The 18234-nt window shown below is 52.7% G+C and overlaps 1 protein-coding gene across 6 annotated transcripts in view; it reads right to left on the bottom strand.

Moving 5' to 3' along the window:
• Window positions 1-1324: 1324 nt before the first annotated feature.
• The window catches only part of BOC (BOC cell adhesion associated, oncogene regulated), a 60927-nt gene continuing 44017 nt past the window's right edge, over window positions 1325-18234 (bottom strand). For 3 of the 6 annotated variants that reach the window (XM_026855207.1, XM_026855175.1, XM_026855165.1), the window contains exons 5-19: window positions 17947-18090; window positions 17279-17572; window positions 16230-16502; window positions 14923-15221; window positions 12107-12275; window positions 11227-11337; window positions 8728-8934; window positions 7756-7937; window positions 6557-6662; window positions 5420-5542; window positions 4550-4771; window positions 3957-4183; window positions 2917-2996; window positions 2117-2310; window positions 1325-1541 (exon numbers count right to left, since the gene is read on the bottom strand). In XM_026855207.1, coding sequence (XP_026711008.1) covers window positions 1357-1541; window positions 2117-2310; window positions 2917-2996; window positions 3957-4183; window positions 4550-4771; window positions 5420-5542; window positions 6557-6662; window positions 7756-7937; window positions 8728-8934; window positions 11227-11337; window positions 12107-12275; window positions 14923-15221; window positions 16230-16502; window positions 17279-17572; window positions 17947-18090 — 2816 coding nt within the window. In that variant the 3' untranslated portion in view covers window positions 1325-1356. The remainder of the gene's footprint in view (window positions 1542-2116; window positions 2311-2916; window positions 2997-3956; window positions 4184-4549; window positions 4772-5419; window positions 5543-6556; window positions 6663-7755; window positions 7938-8727; window positions 8935-11226; window positions 11338-12106; window positions 12276-14922; window positions 15222-16229; window positions 16503-17278; window positions 17573-17946; window positions 18091-18234) is intronic. The other 3 variants (XM_026855191.1, XM_026855184.1, XM_026855202.1) reach the window with 3 other exon arrangements.

The following is an 18234-nucleotide window of genomic DNA, read 5'->3' as shown; positions in this document are numbered from 1 at the left end:
TAAGTCAGTACTTTCCAACTTGCCTCTGCTCCATAGTGGTGGAAAACTGGGCTGCAGCAGGGCCACGAGGAGGGCAGTGCAAAGGCAGTCTGTATCTCCACTGGCTTGCACCGCATGATCAGAGAGTGTGCCAGGCTCTGTGTGGTTTCATCTTTTTTTTGCCTCTGGCATGTGGCATGGTGGCAGTGTGTAACCATTTACAGCACTTACCCTGTCTTACTGAAAACTTCCTTCACCCCCAAAGCAGAAGGGTTGTGTTGCACTGCAAAGTTTCTGAGGGTACAGAGAGAGCTTTGTTGCTAATTTTTAATTTAAACCGATTGAACAACGTGCAGCTGCTCTTGCTCCTCCTCCCTGCCCTTTGCCACTGCTCTTTGCTCCTCTGCCTGGTGAATGCTCAGCTAGGATCCAGCCAGACGCAACTGAATAAATGATACTTGTGCTCGCCGCCTTTCAGCAGGCCCCGAGGAAGCTGCTGAGCATCCCCTCTTTTTCTTTAAGGAGGGAAAAAACCCTCACCTTTATCCACAGGCCTGGATGCTGAAAGCTTTTGAAGCTACAAAACCATAAGGCAACACAATTTGTGGAGATTTCGGTCTGCCTCACTCCCCATCATCAAACTCGTGCAGTTGTCGGTGGAGATAAATGAGAATTCCCTCAGGCTGTACTCCCTCCCTAAAGCTTTGTGTCACTGAACTGGCACAGGCAGCAGCCATCCCTCTTGTGTCCTGAGCTCAGCATTAAGATGTGCATCAGTGGCTAACTGAAAAACTGTAACTGCAGGAAAATGTCACCTTTCCCCAGGTGTCCTGCTCACTGTGTGTCTGCAAGGAAAAAAAAAAAAAAAGAGTAGGTTCATTTCGGGGGAAGATTGGAATATTTAGCATACAGCCAGCCACAGAGAAGACTAAAGCCTTTATTTTAGATGTTAAAGCGTGGGTTTGTCTTTACAGAGAGGTGGCTGCAGACAGCGTGTATGTGAAGGGTTAGGCAGAGCGTAACTCCAGTCTGTTCACAGGAGGGTGTTCCAGGAACAAACCTTCCTGTGGGGGGAGAGGGAAAAGAGCTTTTTGACAGTGTTCTCTTTCACGAAGCCCTCGCTGCACGAGGGGGCTGGATCTCGGTGGCGGCAGCTCTCTTTGGCCCCGTGTCCTGCAACGTTTTTTGCATTGCTTCTTCAATCTCCTTGTTCCCTGGACCTTGCCCAGGAGGCTTTCTGTTTCCATAGCATTATAAAAGGCACATATACATCTATATACAAGTGCATAAATATATAAATAAGGGTGTTATACAAAAATAAATACCCATTCTCTTTTTCTCTTTAGAATAAGTCTTTTGCAAAAGGCAGCTTGGTCCCTAGCTGGTGGGGGAATGAGTCTCTGAGGGCCTCAGTGGGGGTGAGCTGCTGCTGAGGTGTCTGGGTAGGTCTTGGCCCAGAGATGTGATCACTGGATTCTGGGGATGGAGATCTCCTCTGGACTGGCAGCAGTCTAGTCTTTCTACCTCTTCAACTGGCACCAGGCCTAGGCAGCAAGGGCTTCCTGAAAGGGAAAGGAGCAAGAAACAATCACAATGCAGACAGAAATGAGAAATGCTGGGGTGGCTTTGTAGTTAACAGTCCACTTGATGAGTTTAGGTGCTCTGCTCAAAGATCTGCATCCTGAACATCCTGGCTCCACAGGAGTTTAACCCTACGCTTGCACACAGCAAGTCTGATACACACAACAGGGGTGGGTCGATGGACCAGGCCGTAGGGAAATGGAGTCACATAATTTTTCAGGCCCTTTGTTGTTTTACTGGTGGGCTGGAAAATGCAAAATTAAGGACTAAAGGGCAGCATCTCTGCAACTGGAGGTGGTTATGTGCCCTTCCGGCAGCATGCAGCTAAGCTTTTGGGGAAATGAGAAATGTGTCCTCTAAAACTGACTGAGGCAATTTAATTCCCGAATTTTAGCACTGCCTTCCCAGGCTGTTGTTCTATGCAGCATTAAAACTGTCCTCACAGATGGAAGCAAGAAGGAACGGAGCCATCAGAAAGGCTCTACAGTGAGATTTCCCTTCAAATTCAGCCTCAAACACTGAGATGAAGCAAGCACAGTTTTTCCAGACCACCGACCTTGGTGGAAGAGGGGATCCTGCCGAGCATCCAGGCTTGGGCCCCCCACTTTGCTGCCCATGACCGGATGATGGAGGCCAACAAAGTGCTCTTGAAGGTGAGGACAGTCATCCTGTGGCTGAAGCAGCTGGTGAGTGGAGTCATGCGGGAGACTATAGAGGAAAGAGCTGTCTTCTGTCCTTGAGTTGGGTAATCTGGGGAGGCAGACAAAAAGGTTTAGCACTAGTAACAGCTCTTTCCTCCTTGGAAAGTAAGACCTATGTACCATCTCAGCCAGCTGTGTCAATGCAATGATACAGAGCATTCCTAAATAAAGGGAAGAGCAGAAATCAGGATGGGAATGAGGTGATGGGACAATTCAGCACAATTCAACATCTATTGAGGGTCACAGGAGCTGGGAGGAGGGGAATACCAACTGCATGTCTGAACAGCGAGACACAAAGCGCCTGCAAGGGACCCCAGCCAGATTCTGGGGCAGCTGTTTGTCAGAGTCCAGTCACAGATGTTGCCTTCTCTCATCCTACTTTTCTGTTTCCCACTTAGGAGCAGAAGAAGGAAAAGGGGGTGGGGGAAGTAGGTCTTGGCCATCTCTACAATTAAATTATCCCTCCCTCAAACCATAGAAGAAATGAGCTGTTCGGAGAGAATTTAGACCAAGCAGCCCTGTGTTAGAGCATGGATTTATTTCCCAAGTGACCTGGGACAGATGGGAGAATGGTGAGGGCAAGCTTTTGTGAGCGTGTAGTCTTGTGGGTCCCAGTGGATTGTTCCACCCTCACCCTCCAAGAGCCAGGACTAACCTGGAGGGCTGGTAGTCTGGCTGGGCAGTGCTGTTCTGCAGCACTCTCGCCTGCAGCAAGGCGTTGGTCTCCTCGTGTGACTGCAAAGAGAGAGAAGGGTTCTCAGCAGAGCAATGCCACATGGCAGCAGCGACTGGCAGGTGCTGATTGGGGAGCCAGAGCTGGGGGGCAGACTGGTGAAGATCTTATGACAGAAGGCAGAGAAAGCTGAAACTGCTTCTTTTTCTACAGAGGATGGTGGAATTGAGCACTGAAAAAGTCATTTCACACTTAATACTGACTCATGGGGGATGATAATCAGTTTATAGTCTCTTTGAGGAGCAGCTCAGAGAACTGGGGGGGTTTAGTCTGGAGAAGAGGAGGCTGAGGGGAGACCTCATGGCCCTCTACAGCTCCCTGAAAGGAGGGTGCAGAGAGGGGGGATGAATCTCCTGAGCCAAGGAACCAGCGCCAGGCCAAGAGGGAATGGCCTCAAGCTGCGTCAGGGCAGGGTCAGACTGGCTCTTAGGAAGTATTTCTTTGCAGAAGGAGCTGTTGGGCGTTGGAATGGGCTGCCCAGGGCAGGGGGGGAGTCCCCATCCCTGGAGGGGTTGAAGAGTCGGGTTGACCCAGCGCTGAGGGATCTGGTGGAGTTGGGAACGGTCAGGGTGAGGCTCATGGTTGGACTGGAGGAGCTTCAAGGGATTTTCCAACCCAGATGATTCTGGGATTCAGCTGTGGCACTGCCTTGGCCTGTGTAACTATTTATAGTCATCAACACTGTGAGTCCAGGAACCGTTCCCAGAAGAGCAGTATTTGTTCACTGCTTCCTCCACACCACCCCAAGAAACCACCTCTTCACCAGTGTTTTGGAGACTCTACTGTCCCTTCCATGTCTCAAGACTCCATTGCAAAGGGGAAATCTCTTTTTAGAAGCAAGTCTTGCCACTATCTACACTCCAAAAAGGCTGCCGGCCCTGCCTGGAGAAGCCCCCTCTCTCACTGCAACCATGGCCTCCAGCTCCTACCAAAGCAACTTTTAACCACGGGTGTGGACATACCAGTGGTGCTTCATCCGGGCTGTAATCTCGAGGCTTGGTGCTTGTGTACCCCACTCCTGCAGAAGGGCAGAGGCCATTCAGATGTGCCCCGTTGGTGTAGGGCTGCCCATTAACGTAGGGGTGTCCGTTGGCACGAGGGGCGGAGATACCTCTCAGGGGCACCATAGTGTACTGGCAGGATGACACCAGCAGCCCGGCTCCTGGGAAGCCCATGTCAATGGTTTGCTCTGCAGAGGGAAGAAAAAAGAAATCTGAGGCCAAACTCAGAAGTGGAGCTGCTTGAAGCTTAGGCTGAACTGTCAGGCAGCTGTTGTGGCACCCTGAAGTGCCCTCAGAGACAAAGGGTGGGAAGGGGCCCTGCAGGAAGGCAGAGGGCAAGCCTCTTCCCCCTGTTCTAGTCCCAGGGCTCCTTCTCAACAGGAAGCAGAACAAGGGATTTTGTGGGATTTTTATAGGGTTGTCTTAGAGGTTCCACAGCCCTCTGCCCACCCTCTCCCTGCTTCCCAGGATGTGCAGCCCCCACATTTTGGGTCACATCTAACCCCCAAGGCAGAGCACATCTTGTAAATCAGCCTGCGAGAACAAACCCTTACTCTGCTTGGACCAGGCTCTCCAAAGGCAAAAGGGGATGAAAGCCACGATGAGGAGCACGATAGAGCCCAGCACAACGCCTACGATCAAGTAGGGCAAGTCACTGGAACGGGCCACCATGGCTCCTGTCCCCAGGCCGCTGTGCCCCCCACTGAGCGGGGGGTGCTTCTGGGGGGGCACCGTGGAGGGTGGAAGACGACCTGGCAAACCAAGAGACTTCCGAGCTGTGAAGGGGAGAGAGACAGAGCACGTGTTAGGCACAGGGCACGGGGAGCAGCAGCCTGCTCCAGGGACATCTGTGCTGCTGTGGAGGGGACACACTTCTAGGGTGGCTTTAAAGAAGTGATTCTGGGTGACAAATGATTTCCTAGGCTGATGTGTGTGGCAGTACAGACTTGGCTTACAGATCTGCCAGGCTCTTGGGCTGCTAAAGCAAAAAGAAAAAGGAGAAGAGCTTCTCCAAAAGGCACACTTGGACTTAATGCTGTTCCTATCATGACAGTGCCACTGCTTGGAATACAACGCGGGACCTGCTTATAACTAAATCCAGGAGTTTGGCACAGCAAGGGCAAGTCAGCCCTTCTGGTGCCAGTCACCATCTCTGTGACACTTAGGAGAACTACAGGGAACTAATACTCTGAGGGAAACGGTGCTGGACTCTGCACAAGGGGTCTGTGAGTATTGCTGTGGGTGTATATATATACACGTACTGACCAACAGCATCTACAAACCTAGGCCTCTCTTTTCCACTGTGCTGCCTCCACCACCCTACCTGAGCTCGGGTAACACACGTCAGGCAGGGCTAGTCCTGCCTTGCTGTGCTCCAGCAGCCGCAAGCAGGGAAGGCGGAGGCGCCCTGGGAAGCTGGTTACCTTTGGTTTCACAGATCATCACGTTGCTGAACTCGCTTTCGCCGCCCTCGTTGAAGCATTGCATCTTAATGTCATAGGATGTCTCCGGCTGCAGGTGGCTGATGGAGTGCCAGTACCGGTCTCCTGAGGAGGGAACAATCACATGGGGCTGTCGGCTCCCTTGGGGTATGCGCGGCTGGACCAGCTCTGCAGCAGCACTTGCTAAGGCAGGTCCAGGCAGCAGCAGCAGCCCCCTTGTGTGCACAGGGCTCCTTCTGGCCACATACTCACAGAATCCCAGAATCATCTGGGTTGGAAAATCCCTCGAAGCTCCCCCAGCCCAACCATGAACCTCACCCTGACCGTTCCCAACTCCACCAGATCCCTCAGCGCTGGGTCAGCCCGACTCTTCAACCCCTCCAGGGATGGGGACTCCCCCCCTGCCCTGCGCAGCCCATTCCAACACCCAACAGCCCCTTCTGCAAAGAAATACTTCCTAAGAGCCAGTCTGACCCTGCCCTGGCGCAGCTTGAGGCCATTCCCTCTTGGCCTGGCGCTGGTTCCTTGGCTCAAGAGACTCATCCCCCCTCTCTGCACCCTCCTTTCAGGGAGCTGTAGAGGGCCAGGAGGTCTCCCCTCAGCCTCCTCTTCTCCAGACTAAACCCCCCCAGTTCCCTCAGCCGCTCCCCATCAGACCTGTGCTCCAGACCCTGCACCAGCTCCGTTGCCCTTCTCTGGACATGCTCGAGTCCTGCAATGGCCTTTTTGGGGTGAGGAGCCCAAAACTGAACCCACTCATCGAGGGGCGGCCTCACCAGTACCGAGCACAGGGGTCAGATCCCTTCCCTGTCCCTGCTGGCCACGCTATTGCTGACACAAGCCAGGATGCCATTGGCCTTCTTGGCCCCCTGGGCACACTGCTGGCTCATTATCAATCCCCCCCAGGTCCCTCTCTGACTGGCAGCTCTCCAGCCACTCCTCCCCAAGCCTGTAGCACTGCTGGGGGTTGTTGTGGCCCAAGGGCAGCACCTGACATTTGCCCTTAGTGAAACTCCCACAGTTGGGCTCAGCCCATCGCTCCAGCCTGTCCGGGTCTCTCTGTAGGATACTCTTACAGGAGGAACCAGCAGCTGGGAGCAGTCTCTCAGTATCTCCTACCTTCCACCACATCCTTCTTGTAGTCGCTATCATTGTCGCTGTCTGTGGGGCGGTAGTAGATGTAAAAACCGTGGATGGGAGTGTTGTTGTTGCTGGCTGGGATATACTGCAGAGGATGGGAGGGAGAGCAGAAGTTAGCAGAGATGTCTGTGCTCCATATTGTACCCAGTGGGGATAAATGGGAAGGGGCAGGAGGAAAACCCAGCAGGGGGGATCTTCCTTGTGTTGCCATGGGTTTGCCCAGTCAGGGCAATGCAGAGCTTGGTGCTATTTCACACCCAGCTTCCCTCAGGGAGCAGACAAGCCCTGAGTCTGGTCTGTCACCCCAAGCATCCCGTACTCTGCTCCCTGTCAGCAGCCACAGCCAGTGCTTCAGGGAGAAAATTCCTCAATTCAGAGAGAAAATGTCCTCAGCTGGGCAAGGACAAGCACACTTTTGCCTTGACTCCAGTAGGCTCACAGCTTCCAGATAGGCTGCAGCTGGTGACTGCAGGAGTCCTGTGCTTCTGGAAACACCTCTGCTCCTCCCGCACCCAGGGCACTACTGTCCCAGCTACATATGTTATTGCTGTCTTTCACCCAATATTTTATCAGCTACTGTTTGTGAACAGCACTGACCATCCTGCCCTGAAGCAATTTCTGGTCAGACACAGCTAGAAGGGAAAAGGGCAATGAGTCCCTCTGAATAAGCTCCAAGCTGTTGGAAACACTTGCATTTAGGCTTAGGATCGAAAAGATCCTGCACACTCCTAAAAATGCTCTGGGGTGGACTGCTATAAATGATTATCAGCACTTAGAACTGCTATAAATGACTATCAGCACTTAGAACTCCTACCCAGCAAGTGAGAGTGAAGGACCTATCTGCTGGAAATTACTAGGATAGAGGGGACAAAGGTGCTAATGGATTCCAAGAACTGGCCCAGGAGAGCAAGCAGTGGCTCTGTGCATTGTGGAACGAAATGCTCAAGACCCTGAAGTTATCTGCTGAAATGCCTCCTGCATACAGTGTTTTGATTCAGGCAAAAAGGGTTTCCTGAGCTCTCTGACCTCCCCTACTTCTACAAGGCCTGAGCTCCATCCCTCATTTGGCAGAGGGGTCTAACAGATCCCAGATCCATTTGTGCTGGTGAGAGGCTCCGTGCGGCACCCACACCCCTGGTTCCTGCATGTTTGGAGATCTCTGCCCCTCCAAACCTTACCATCCACTTCAGCATGATGGTGGTGTCGTTGATGGCATCCGTGAAGGTGATGTACGGCCCGGCCACGGGGCGCTCGTACACTCGGTTGCTGTACCCAGACACCACGTATGGCCGAGAGGCCGCGCTGGGCTCACTTTCTCCCAGGATGTTCAGTGCCCGGACACGGAATTTATAGGACATGCCTGGGGGGGGAAATGGGAAATAAGACTTGCAGAGATTGGAGTCTTCCAAGATTTCCACTGATTTGACTGTGCAGCGGGGCTACATCTTCTCCAGAAAGCAGAAAGCCTTTTGATCGAAGGACCAACCCTGATTGGACCAAGCCAGATTTCAGCCGCGTGCTAGATGCAGCCTGCTTTTGTGTGCCTTCCTCTGTTCCTGCCTGGATAGTCTGGGGGTCAGTTCTGGAAGATGTGTGAGTGGATTCAAAGATTCCTGAAAGGATGTTCTGACCCAGAGCAGGTAGGAGGAGGCAACCTTTCTCTACCACATGCAAATTAAGTAGATAAACATCCGTTAAAAGCTCAAAGCCTAAATAATTTTTACTCAAACATCATTTTACTGGTCTTTAAGTTGGGGTAACAAATAATGCCCTTTTAAGCTGTCTAGCTCAGTGATGCTCTCTTTTCTCCTGCACAGTGTAAGAGGAATTGCATGCCCATCTGTCTTGCCTGTGGCTAAGGAAAGTCCTGTCCTGTCTAGTAAATGGCAAAACCAAATGCCTTTAGTAACTACATCCTGTAATACAGAAAAGCATGTGCAAGCCTCCCCGAGGGAGGTCAGATCTATGCTGGTCTTTGCAGCTGGAGAAATTGGAGAAGGCTCTGCAACTTTTCCCCTGTGCATCTAGGGCTGGAGCTGGGCAGGCATTGTTTTGCTCACACAGGCTATGACAGATGGCTGGCCCTCCTTCGGGGACCCACTAGCTTTCCTGCTGACCTCCAGGAAGCTGGGAGGAGAACACCTGCCTACCTTTCTCCAGGCCTGGAATTTCCACAGAGAGACGAGAGGGAGGAATGTCACTGGTGGCCAGGACCCAGTCTCCCAACTTCTTCAATTTCTTATATTCCACACGGAAAGATTGAATGGGGAACCCACCATTCCCCCGGGGGATCCAGGTCACATACACAGATGTCTCTGATGCCATGGAGATGGTTGGACGGTCTGGTGCCTCTGGAGCTGCAAGGGGCACAGAAGGATGTCAGGACATGGAACACATTCCTTTGACCCTGTCTGGAGGATCCTGTTGCTCAGAGGTACGTGGGTGAAGGTGGGAGCACTGCACCCACCCACATGCTCTTTAAGTCCCAAGTGCTCACTTCTGTCTGTCCTCTTCATTAGAGCTGGCACCCCCAAATCCTCATGCCTTTCAGTTTGTGCCATGCAAGCATCTTGCTCCTTTTCCACTCAAGTAGGACAAGAGGAGGTGCGAGGTGTGTACACCCATCACAGGAGGGCAAGCAGTGAGAGCTGTGGGTGCAGGGCTGGCCAGAGAACAGAAAGCCTGGCTGGTGGGGAAGCAGCGAGCCTGGGGAGACTGACACTGGGGACAGATGAATGTAGGAGATGAAAACAGGAAAGATTGAGAAGAACCAGCTGAGGAGGAAATAGGGAAAAATTCTTAACTGTAGACATGTCATTTGATAAGAAAACAAAAGCTGGGAGGGCAAGAGGTGAACGGAGCTGTGGAGATGAAAGAAAAGGCAACACATGAATGAGGGTGGGGGACTGAAGGAGGGGATTTCACAGAATAAGGATTGAAGGAGTGAATTTCACAGAAAGGGTAATGGCACTGGAATAATAGTAATCACAGAGTCATTCAGGTTGGAAAAGCCCCTTGGGATCATCGAGTCCAACCCTTAGCCTGACACTAGAAAGTTCTCCCCTACCCCACATCCCCCCACAGCTCATCCAAACGACCCTTAAACACACCCAGGGATGGGGACTCCACCCCCTCCCTGGGCAGCCTGTTCCACTCTCTGACCACTCTTTCTGGGAAACATTTTCTCCTCATGTCCAGTCTGACCCTCCCCTGTTGCAGTTCAAAGCCGTTCCCTCTTGTTCTGTCACTAATCCCCTGTGAGAAGAGACCAGCACCAGCCTCTCTGCAATGTCCTTTCAGGGAGCTGTAGAGAGTGATGAGGTCTCCCCTCAGCCTTCTCCTCCTCACACCAAACAGCCCCAGCTCCTTCAATGGCTCCTCACAGGATTTATTCCCCAGGCCCTTCCCCAGCCTCGTTGCCCTCCTCTGCCCTCGCTCCAGCCCCTCGAGATCTCTCTCATATTGAGGTGCCCAAAACTGGACACAACACTCCAGGTGTGGCCTCACCAGTGCAGAGCACAGGGGGACTGTCACCTCCCTGCTTCTGCTGGTCACACTATTGCTGATACAAGCCAGGATGCCGTTGGCTTTCTTGGCCACCCGGGCACACTGCTGGCTCATGTTCAACTGCTAAATGGCAGGCACGAGGTGGGAAAGAATGGATTGGATTAACCAAGAAAGAACTGATGTTTCCTCAGTGCAGCAAAATACCCAAACGGAGCACCCTGCACCCCTAGAATGGGCACTAACTGCTCCCTGTCAAGTCTTGGCTGGGGGGAGGAGGATGCCAGGACCTTCAGGGTAGCACTTTCTCCCTCACACTCCCCCCGCACCTGCTGGTTGACAGCACCTTGTTGGTCCTATGCACTGCACATTCACAGACTCCATGGCAGGGCTTTCTGAACTCCACATGAAACTCAGCAAGAGACAGAGAGCTCCTGACAAGTCCCTGTGTTCATGGTGGGGATAGGCCTGCTCTCCTAAGCCAGGCTGCCTGCCAAGTGCAGCAGCAGGTGTCACAGAATCATCTGGGTTGGAAAAGCTCTTGAAGCTCCTCCAGTCCAACCATGAACCTCACCCTGACCGTTCCCAACTCCACCAGATCCCTCAGCGCTGGGTCAACCCGACTCCTCTACCCCTCCAGGGATGGGGACTCCCCCCCTGCCCTGGGCAGCCCATTCCAACGGCCAACAACCCCTTCTGCAAAGAAATACTTCCGAAGAGCCAGTCTGACGCTGCCCTGGTGCAGCTTGAGGCCATTCCCTCTTGTCCTGGTGCTGGTTCCTCGGCTCAAGAGACTCATCCCCCCTCTCTGCACCCTCCCTTCAGGGAGCTGTAGAGGGCCAGGAGGTCTCCCCTCAGCCTCCTCTTCTCCAGACTAAACCCCCCCAGTTCCCTCAGCCACTCCCCATCAGACCTGTGCTCCAGACCCTGCACCAGCTCCGTTGCCCTTCTCTGGACACGCTCGAGTCATTCAGTCCCTCTGGGTGTACCCACAAGGACTAGAGCTAGAGACCAGCCATCCAGCTTTGCACAGCCTTGCTTTACCCCGCGGAGACTTCAACCCCAGCACAGCCTGGCTGCTGCCACCCCCAAGAGATCCAGCCCCCCTCACCCTCCCTCCTTCCCCAGTTCAGGGAGGGCCTTACGGGACAGACGGCTGTTGTCAGACTGATTACTGCTCTGAGTGCTCGTGCCTGGGTCGTCCCTCTGGATTTGCTGCTCTTTGCTGGCAACAATCTCTGGTTTTGGGCGCCGGCCTGTGCAGAAGGGAGAAGTGGCATCAGTGACATGGAGACGTGGCTCAGAGTTAATTTTTGCTGTGATGAGCAAAGAAAATATTCCTAGCCCCAATGCCAAGGTAAGTACAATCTGGACTCCAACAGCCCTGGGGGTTCAAAGCACTCAACCTGCAGGTAGGAACTAAAGCTAAAGGGGCAGGTTTGTTAAACTTAATAGCTCCTCCTCCTATTTAATTTTCTAAAACTTTTAATTGGTCTTGAAATGCTGCTACCTTTCTGCCTGAGAAGGAGATAATTAGCACAAGGGGGACTTAGCATAGACATTTGGGACATCCTTTTAGTGGCACCAAGACACCTTGGCACCAAGCAGGCTGTGTGGGAAGGCTTGGAGCTTCCTTTAGTGCAGGACAAGCCTTTAAAGACAGATTAGACACACACCTCTTGGGAACAAGCCCTGTCTCCAGGCAGAGGATGGATTAAACGACCTCTTGACATCCCCACCAGACCTATTTTCAACGGTTCTGCAGGTGTCCAGCTGACACCGAGGGAGGGAGGGACTTACTCCAGCCCAGGCAGAGGGGAAGGCCTGATTTTCCCCATCCCGTTTCAATCCCACCCTCCACTTTCCCTTCTGACGGAGCCACTCTAAACTGAGGGCAGGCAGGTTTCCAGAGCAGAAACAGCCCTTTTGTCTGAAGGGCTGGTGCCTGTGCCTCAGGGCTGGCGTGGGATGTCCTGAAGGGGCCCTCCCCTGACTCAGAGCAAAACACCCAGGGAAAGGTTTGACCTTTACCAGTCCGGAAAGTCACCATGGCTGTCTGTCCCTCGCCAGCACAGTTGTGAGCTGCCATCTCCACTTCATAGAGGCTCCCGGGGTCCAGCCTGGTGAGGGTCAGGCGGTGCTGCGAGGCTGGGACGTCCCTCACTGCCCAGCTCTCCGAGGCATTGGTGACCTGCTGAGAGACCAAGGCAGGCTTTGTAAAGCTGGGGGCAGGCTGGGCTTCTTGCCTGCACCAAGCTCAGAAACTTTCATGACAGTTTGTGACCAACTAGGGCTACTTTCCCTGTCCGGAGTTCCTACCCTGCCTGCAGAGGAGATGTTTCCAGCCTGATTTTGCAAAGCTGAAGGATTCAGGTATCAGCAGGACAAGTCACCAAGCACAAGGGTGTTTCCTTGACCCCAGAGGTTCACTCAGCCCTGTGCTGCCTGCTGGTTCCCTCTGATCCCACTGCCCCTCAGTGCACACAAAGCTCAGGAGCAGAGTTGCCCACAAAAGGCAGCATTAGCCAGAGGCTCGAGTTGCTTTAGGAGACAAATTTCTCCTGCAGAGTTGCTGGCCATTTCCACAGGATGAGCAACCCAAACACCACTTTGGTCATCTGGACCTAAATCTGGACTAAGAGCTTTTTATCCAGGTTTATCCAGCCTTACCACTGGTGTTTTCTGGCTGAAATGAGGAACCATAACGTTGGAGCACAGGTTTCTGCAGGGAAGAGACCATGTCTGGCCCTGGCCCCCAGAAAGACTTGGAAACACAGTTCATTTTTTGGTGATGCCTTGATGCCCCATGCAGAGGGGGAGGGAAGGTGAGACCTTCCTCTTTCTCCCCAGCTGCAAGGATAATATTTTTGCAGGCAAATAGGCAGGACACTGAAGTGACCCGGTGCCAAAAGGAGCATTAGCAATGCAGGCAATGCAACAAAACGGAAATGCCAAGACTCTGCCGTATCATTCATCTTCCCCAAGCGTTTGACACTGACTGATTAATGCCTGCCTCGTTTTATTTTTATTCCCGAACCTACAGAGTCGTGAGGCCAGGGAGGGGAGCCCTAAAGACTGCTAATATCCAGGAAAGAAAAAGAGAAATTCTTAAGAAACAAAGATAACGGCTGCGTGGCATCTGAGTGCTTGTGGGCTGCTGAGGTTTTAGGGGCAGCATAAGAGCAGGGAAAAAAAAAAAAAAAAAAAAAAAAGACATCCGCAGATAATTTTCAGAGGAGAATCAGACCCTTGCCCAGTACAAACGTAAGCCTCCTCTCAGTAGGTTTTACTTTCCTTATAGTCATTTTTCACACAAAGAGCCTTTTCTTTTGTTGTTCAATTGATTCCTTCCCTCTCTGCACACATGCTTTTCCAGTCAGAGATGTCAAAAAACAGATCATTATATAGTTTGATCCTAAGGATCTCTGATAGAAAGAGACTCTTTTTAAACAAGGTTAAGGGTTATTGGGTCTAATTCCTTTCCACACAATCCTTAAGAATCCCAAGAAAGAGTCTCCAGCTGAGAATTTGGACTACACTGAAAACATATTACTGCAAACTGCAGTGACCCATAGTGCCCTCCAGTCCCTTCCAGGTGAAGCACTGAAAAACAAATAAAATATGGACAAACTCCAGCCTGCAAGTTAAGATCGCATGCAGAATTGGTAGTTGCACTATACACCATTGGGGACAAATCTATTTTTGCCAGACAACCAGAAGCAATAGTCTGGTGAAGCTTTTGGCATCTTTTGGTTTTTATTTAAGCTTGCCCTATTGTGCTGTCATCTTCTGCCTTTGTTTTAAAGAGCTCTTTACAGACACGGTTAGCTGGAACCCTCAGCTTAAGCTTTGTTTAGAAAGAAATCAAGGGTGTGCAAGGATTATAACAGCCTCCTATTATACTGTATTTTCACAAAATCAAACAATTCCAGGAAAACAGATACATGTATTCACGTATAATTGAAAATGGTGCTTTACAATGGCTGGGAATCCAAAACATGCCAGATCTGGAATGTACTCAAACCTCAAAGCAAAATCCTGTCTCCCTACTGCAGCTCCTTCCCTACCCAAAGGAAATACAAGCAGTAAACGGATAAATTCAAGCCCCTTTTTTCCCCACTCATCCCCAGCAAAATGGGAAGAAATGCTCTACACCTCAAAAGCAGAATTTTTGCCTCAGCAATGCTTTGTTATTTAGAGAAACTGCTGGGCTCCAGCTCTGCCTGCAGTGCTGAGAAGCGCTGCAGAGAGCCCTTGGGCCCAGGCAGAACTCGGTAGTGCACCGCCATTCAACTTCCAGAATAAAACCCTTGGTTGAAGACCTTCCCAGAGGATTTAGCACGGCTGAGTCAGCTCTCTGGTGGCTCCTCAGAGTTATGGAGCGTGGGTGCTTCAGTGCTGCTGAGTAGGTGCAGCAGAGAGAGGCTGCAGCAGTGTGTCCTACAGCCCAAGCTTTTCAAGGCAGAGGTGTCCCCATGGCTTGTGCCAAGGCAAAAGCATTAAGGAGCAAGTCACTGCACAACCTGCCATTGGGACTTCCTACTTGTATAAGCACACAACAGGGAATTGCAAGTGGAAGCTCTTCAGACTGGATACATGCCCTCTGCGTAATTGGGCTTTTCTTGGACAGCTCAGCAAAGCTCTTGAAGCCTGTACTGTCACACCTCAACAGCCTGAGGCTGCAGCTGAGGAAGCCCCACCAGCCTGTGCCACCAGCGAGCAATAAGTGCCCCTGCCCCAAGGCACCTGCTCAGCAGGTGTGAAAACATGCAGCAAGGCCACCAGCCCACCTGAGGAATGGCACAGAGGGGAAAGATGGGAGTGGGGTGAAACAGCAATACCTTGCGATGCTTCACCATGTAATAGAGGATGGGGGCTCTGCTGTCAGGCCGGGGTCTCCACACCAGATCATAGCTGTCTGTCTTGGATGTCCGGGGAGAACTGAGGATGATGGGGGCCTCAGCTGGAGATACCGGCTCCCTGTTGGCTGCGCACTGTGGAGATGCTGCCAGCGGGGTTGTTGCAGGCTTTGGCAGTCCTGCTTTGTCCAGGGGCAGCTTTAAGGCACTGTCCCTGGAAGGTGGTGTTGGAGGCTGAGTCGAGCCCAGATGGGCATCTTGCCCCGAGTGGAGTGTAGCTCCTGAAAGACAAGGTGCGGAGGCAGGGTAAATGCCTGTCACAGTCTGGGGTGAAGGCAGAGCTACAAGCCCCTTCAGCCTCTCAGACGATCAGATGACCGGTGCTCTACACCCACTGCAGCGCAGGTATATTAGAGGTATCAAGTCCCATGGTGCTGCCTGCTGTGCCACTCAAAAAGGTGTTGGCAACAATCTCTCCTTCTCCTGCTACAAACCTAACACACCACACTGGGGCCTCTCTGAGAACAGGCCTTGGCCACATGGGATTTCCTGCCCCTCTGAAGCCCCTTTTACCCTGGATAAGTTCAGCAGGGTCTAGGAAATCAGGTGATTTCTCTCTTACCCCAGGTGGATCCACCAACATCAGTGTTTATGCCCTTGCTCAGTGTAAACTCAGAGGCAGAGCTGAGTAAGCCCTGGGGTAAGGCCCTACACCTGGATGTCCTACACCTTTCCAACTCCCTGAAAGGTTGTAGAGAGGTGGGGACGAGTCTCTTGGACCAAGGAAGCAGCACCAGGCCAAGAGGGAATGGCCTCAAGCTGCGCCAGGGCAGGGTCAGACTGGCTCATCGGAAGTATTTCTTTGCAGAAGGGGTTGTTGGGCGTTGGAATGGGCTGCCCAGGGCAGGGGGGGAGTCCCCATCCCTGGAGGGGTTGAAGAGTCGGGTTGACCCAGCGCTGAGGGATCTGGTGGAGTTGGGAATGGTCAGGGTGAGGTTCATGGTTGGACTGGAGGAGCTTCAAGGGATTTTCCAAACGACATGATTCTGGGATTCTCATGTAGAGACAGTGTGAGTACGCACACACGGCGCTGCGCTTACAAGCAAAACCACTACCAATCTCCTACAGGGAGATGTGGAGATCCCAGCCAAAAAAGCACTCGAAGCGTAGGGTAAAAGGGAGGGAAGAGCACAGGTGGGAAGGTTACACACCAACCTTCTTCTCTGGCTCTTTCTCTGTCAGTTAGGCTCTGGGATTGAATGGTCCCATGCTTGGAGAGGGACACTCACCTGGGCGGGCTGTCCTCAGCTGCACCATGGCCTGCGCGCTGCCAACCTCGTTCTCGGCCATGCACTGGTATATGCCATCGTCCTCGGGCCCCACGCTGAGCAGGCGCAGCGCCCTGCGGGACAGCCGCAGCCGCTGGCTGCCGGACAGGGGCACGGCGTTGCGCAGCCACACCACGGAGGGCTGGGGGTTTCCTCGCACCTCGCAGGTGAACTTGGCACTCTGGCCCCAGGGAATGATCTGCTGGGACACCTCCATGGTGACCTCTGGGGGTTCTGTGCAAGGGAAAGAAAACCATGGCTGGTGAGTGCCCCTTGGCAGGGAGCATGGCATGGTTGTGGCTTTGTGCTTTTCTCTCTGGCAGGGACGAGGGCAGAGTGATGGATCCTTACCCCACCCCAAGTCCCACTCCCTTCATGGGGGCCCATAGGAGTTTGCTTCCTTGTACTTCCCCTTCAGCATCCACATGAACCACAAGGGGAGGTGGCCCAAGGCCATCTGTCCCTCTCACATGACAGCAGCCACCTACAAGTCCCATTTTTCTGATCTGTATTGCTACTCTGCAAAGACCGTGCTTGTGCCAAAACAACACATTGGTACATCCACTAAAAACAGGCTTAGCCTCCCTAATGCTTGTGAGGAAGAGAAGGATGCACGGTAGAAATGTCTAAGGTGTAGTTTCCCACTCCATAAAGAGAATTTCCCTACAGAACAAAAAGCAAGAGACACTGATGTCTTCCCTATGGCAATGTAAAATATGTCTGAGCAGCAGCCAGTCCTCCACTAGAAAGTGTCAGAGCAAACCCAGTGCCACAAGCGACAACAGAATCTTTTCTGCAGATGTAGGGAAGATCCACCATCTCCAGCCACAGTGGGAACTACCACCCTCAAGGAAGAAATTGTCCCAACTCCTAGAAACTGGAACCACAAGTTTGCAGTGTATTGTGGTTTGTCCACAGAGAGGAAGAGTACAGCAGCACCAGTATTTTTCCCTGACAGCGGCAGAGAAAGTCCAAGCCTTTCCTGAAACAAGGGCTACAGCAGCACTCACCAAACACCTGCACGTTGTAGAAGATGAACGCGGCTCCGGCCTCCCCAACCCCATTGTCAGCTGTGCAGCTGTAGGTGCCTGAGTCCTCCTCGCTCGTGGGGTCGATCAGGAGGTTGCTGAGCAGGAATCGTGTCTTGTTGTACGCAGAGACACTGGAGCCATCCTTGGCCCAGGTGACCCGTGGTGGGGGGATCCCGCTGGCCACACACTCCAGGATGAGGCTTTGGCCCTTGGTGACAATGATGGTCTGAGCTTCGGGGGGGTAGATTATCCGGGCTGCCTCTGCTGTGGAGCCTGGTGAGGAGAGGAGGAGGAAGGAGGTGGGTGGGAAGGCAGGCAGCCAGTGGGACAGCAGGGAGGGGTGATGGTAGGGGTGGTGCACTGCTGCCCTACCCTGGGGTGAATAAATGGCAACACAAACCAAGAGGGCCATTCCTTAAGGGTTGAAGGCCTTTGCTCACCCATCCCCAAGAACAAATCCCGAGGAGCTACAGCAATCCTAGGGCTGCACACGCACATACCCCAGGAGCAGAGCTTGGGGCCTTCTGCTGCTGGAAAGGAGTTGTCCCAGCAACTGTTAATGTTGGTTCCCAGAGAGAACCGCCTGTGAGAGCACACATACATGCTCCCAGGGCTGGAAGATGTGCAGTGAAGGGAGAGCAGCTTACGTCTCACACGGAGCCGCTCACTGGAGACCGAGGTTTTCACCTCCTGCGTCACAGGGTTGTAGGCAGCACATTTGTATGTCCCCTCATCCTCTTGGCTGGCATTGACGATCTGAAGGTTCCCGGATGGCATGATGAGGTAATTGTCTGTAGAGAGAGAAGAGGAGGTGGCACCTGGTCACAAGGTTTGCTCCTGTCCAGCCTCCTGGAAGACATGCAGTGCCCTGAAGAAAAGGTTGACAAGTGGGAAAGGAAAAAACAGCACGGTAACACCAATGGCACTGAAATGAC

Source organism: Athene cunicularia (genome assembly GCF_003259725.1).
Source record: "Athene cunicularia isolate RWA chromosome 1 unlocalized genomic scaffold, athCun1 chr1_part1, whole genome shotgun sequence".
NCBI lineage: Eukaryota > Metazoa > Chordata > Aves > Strigiformes > Strigidae > Athene > Athene cunicularia.
The sequence above is the reverse complement of the archived record's forward strand: the minus strand, read 5'-3'. Positions and strand labels throughout refer to the sequence as shown.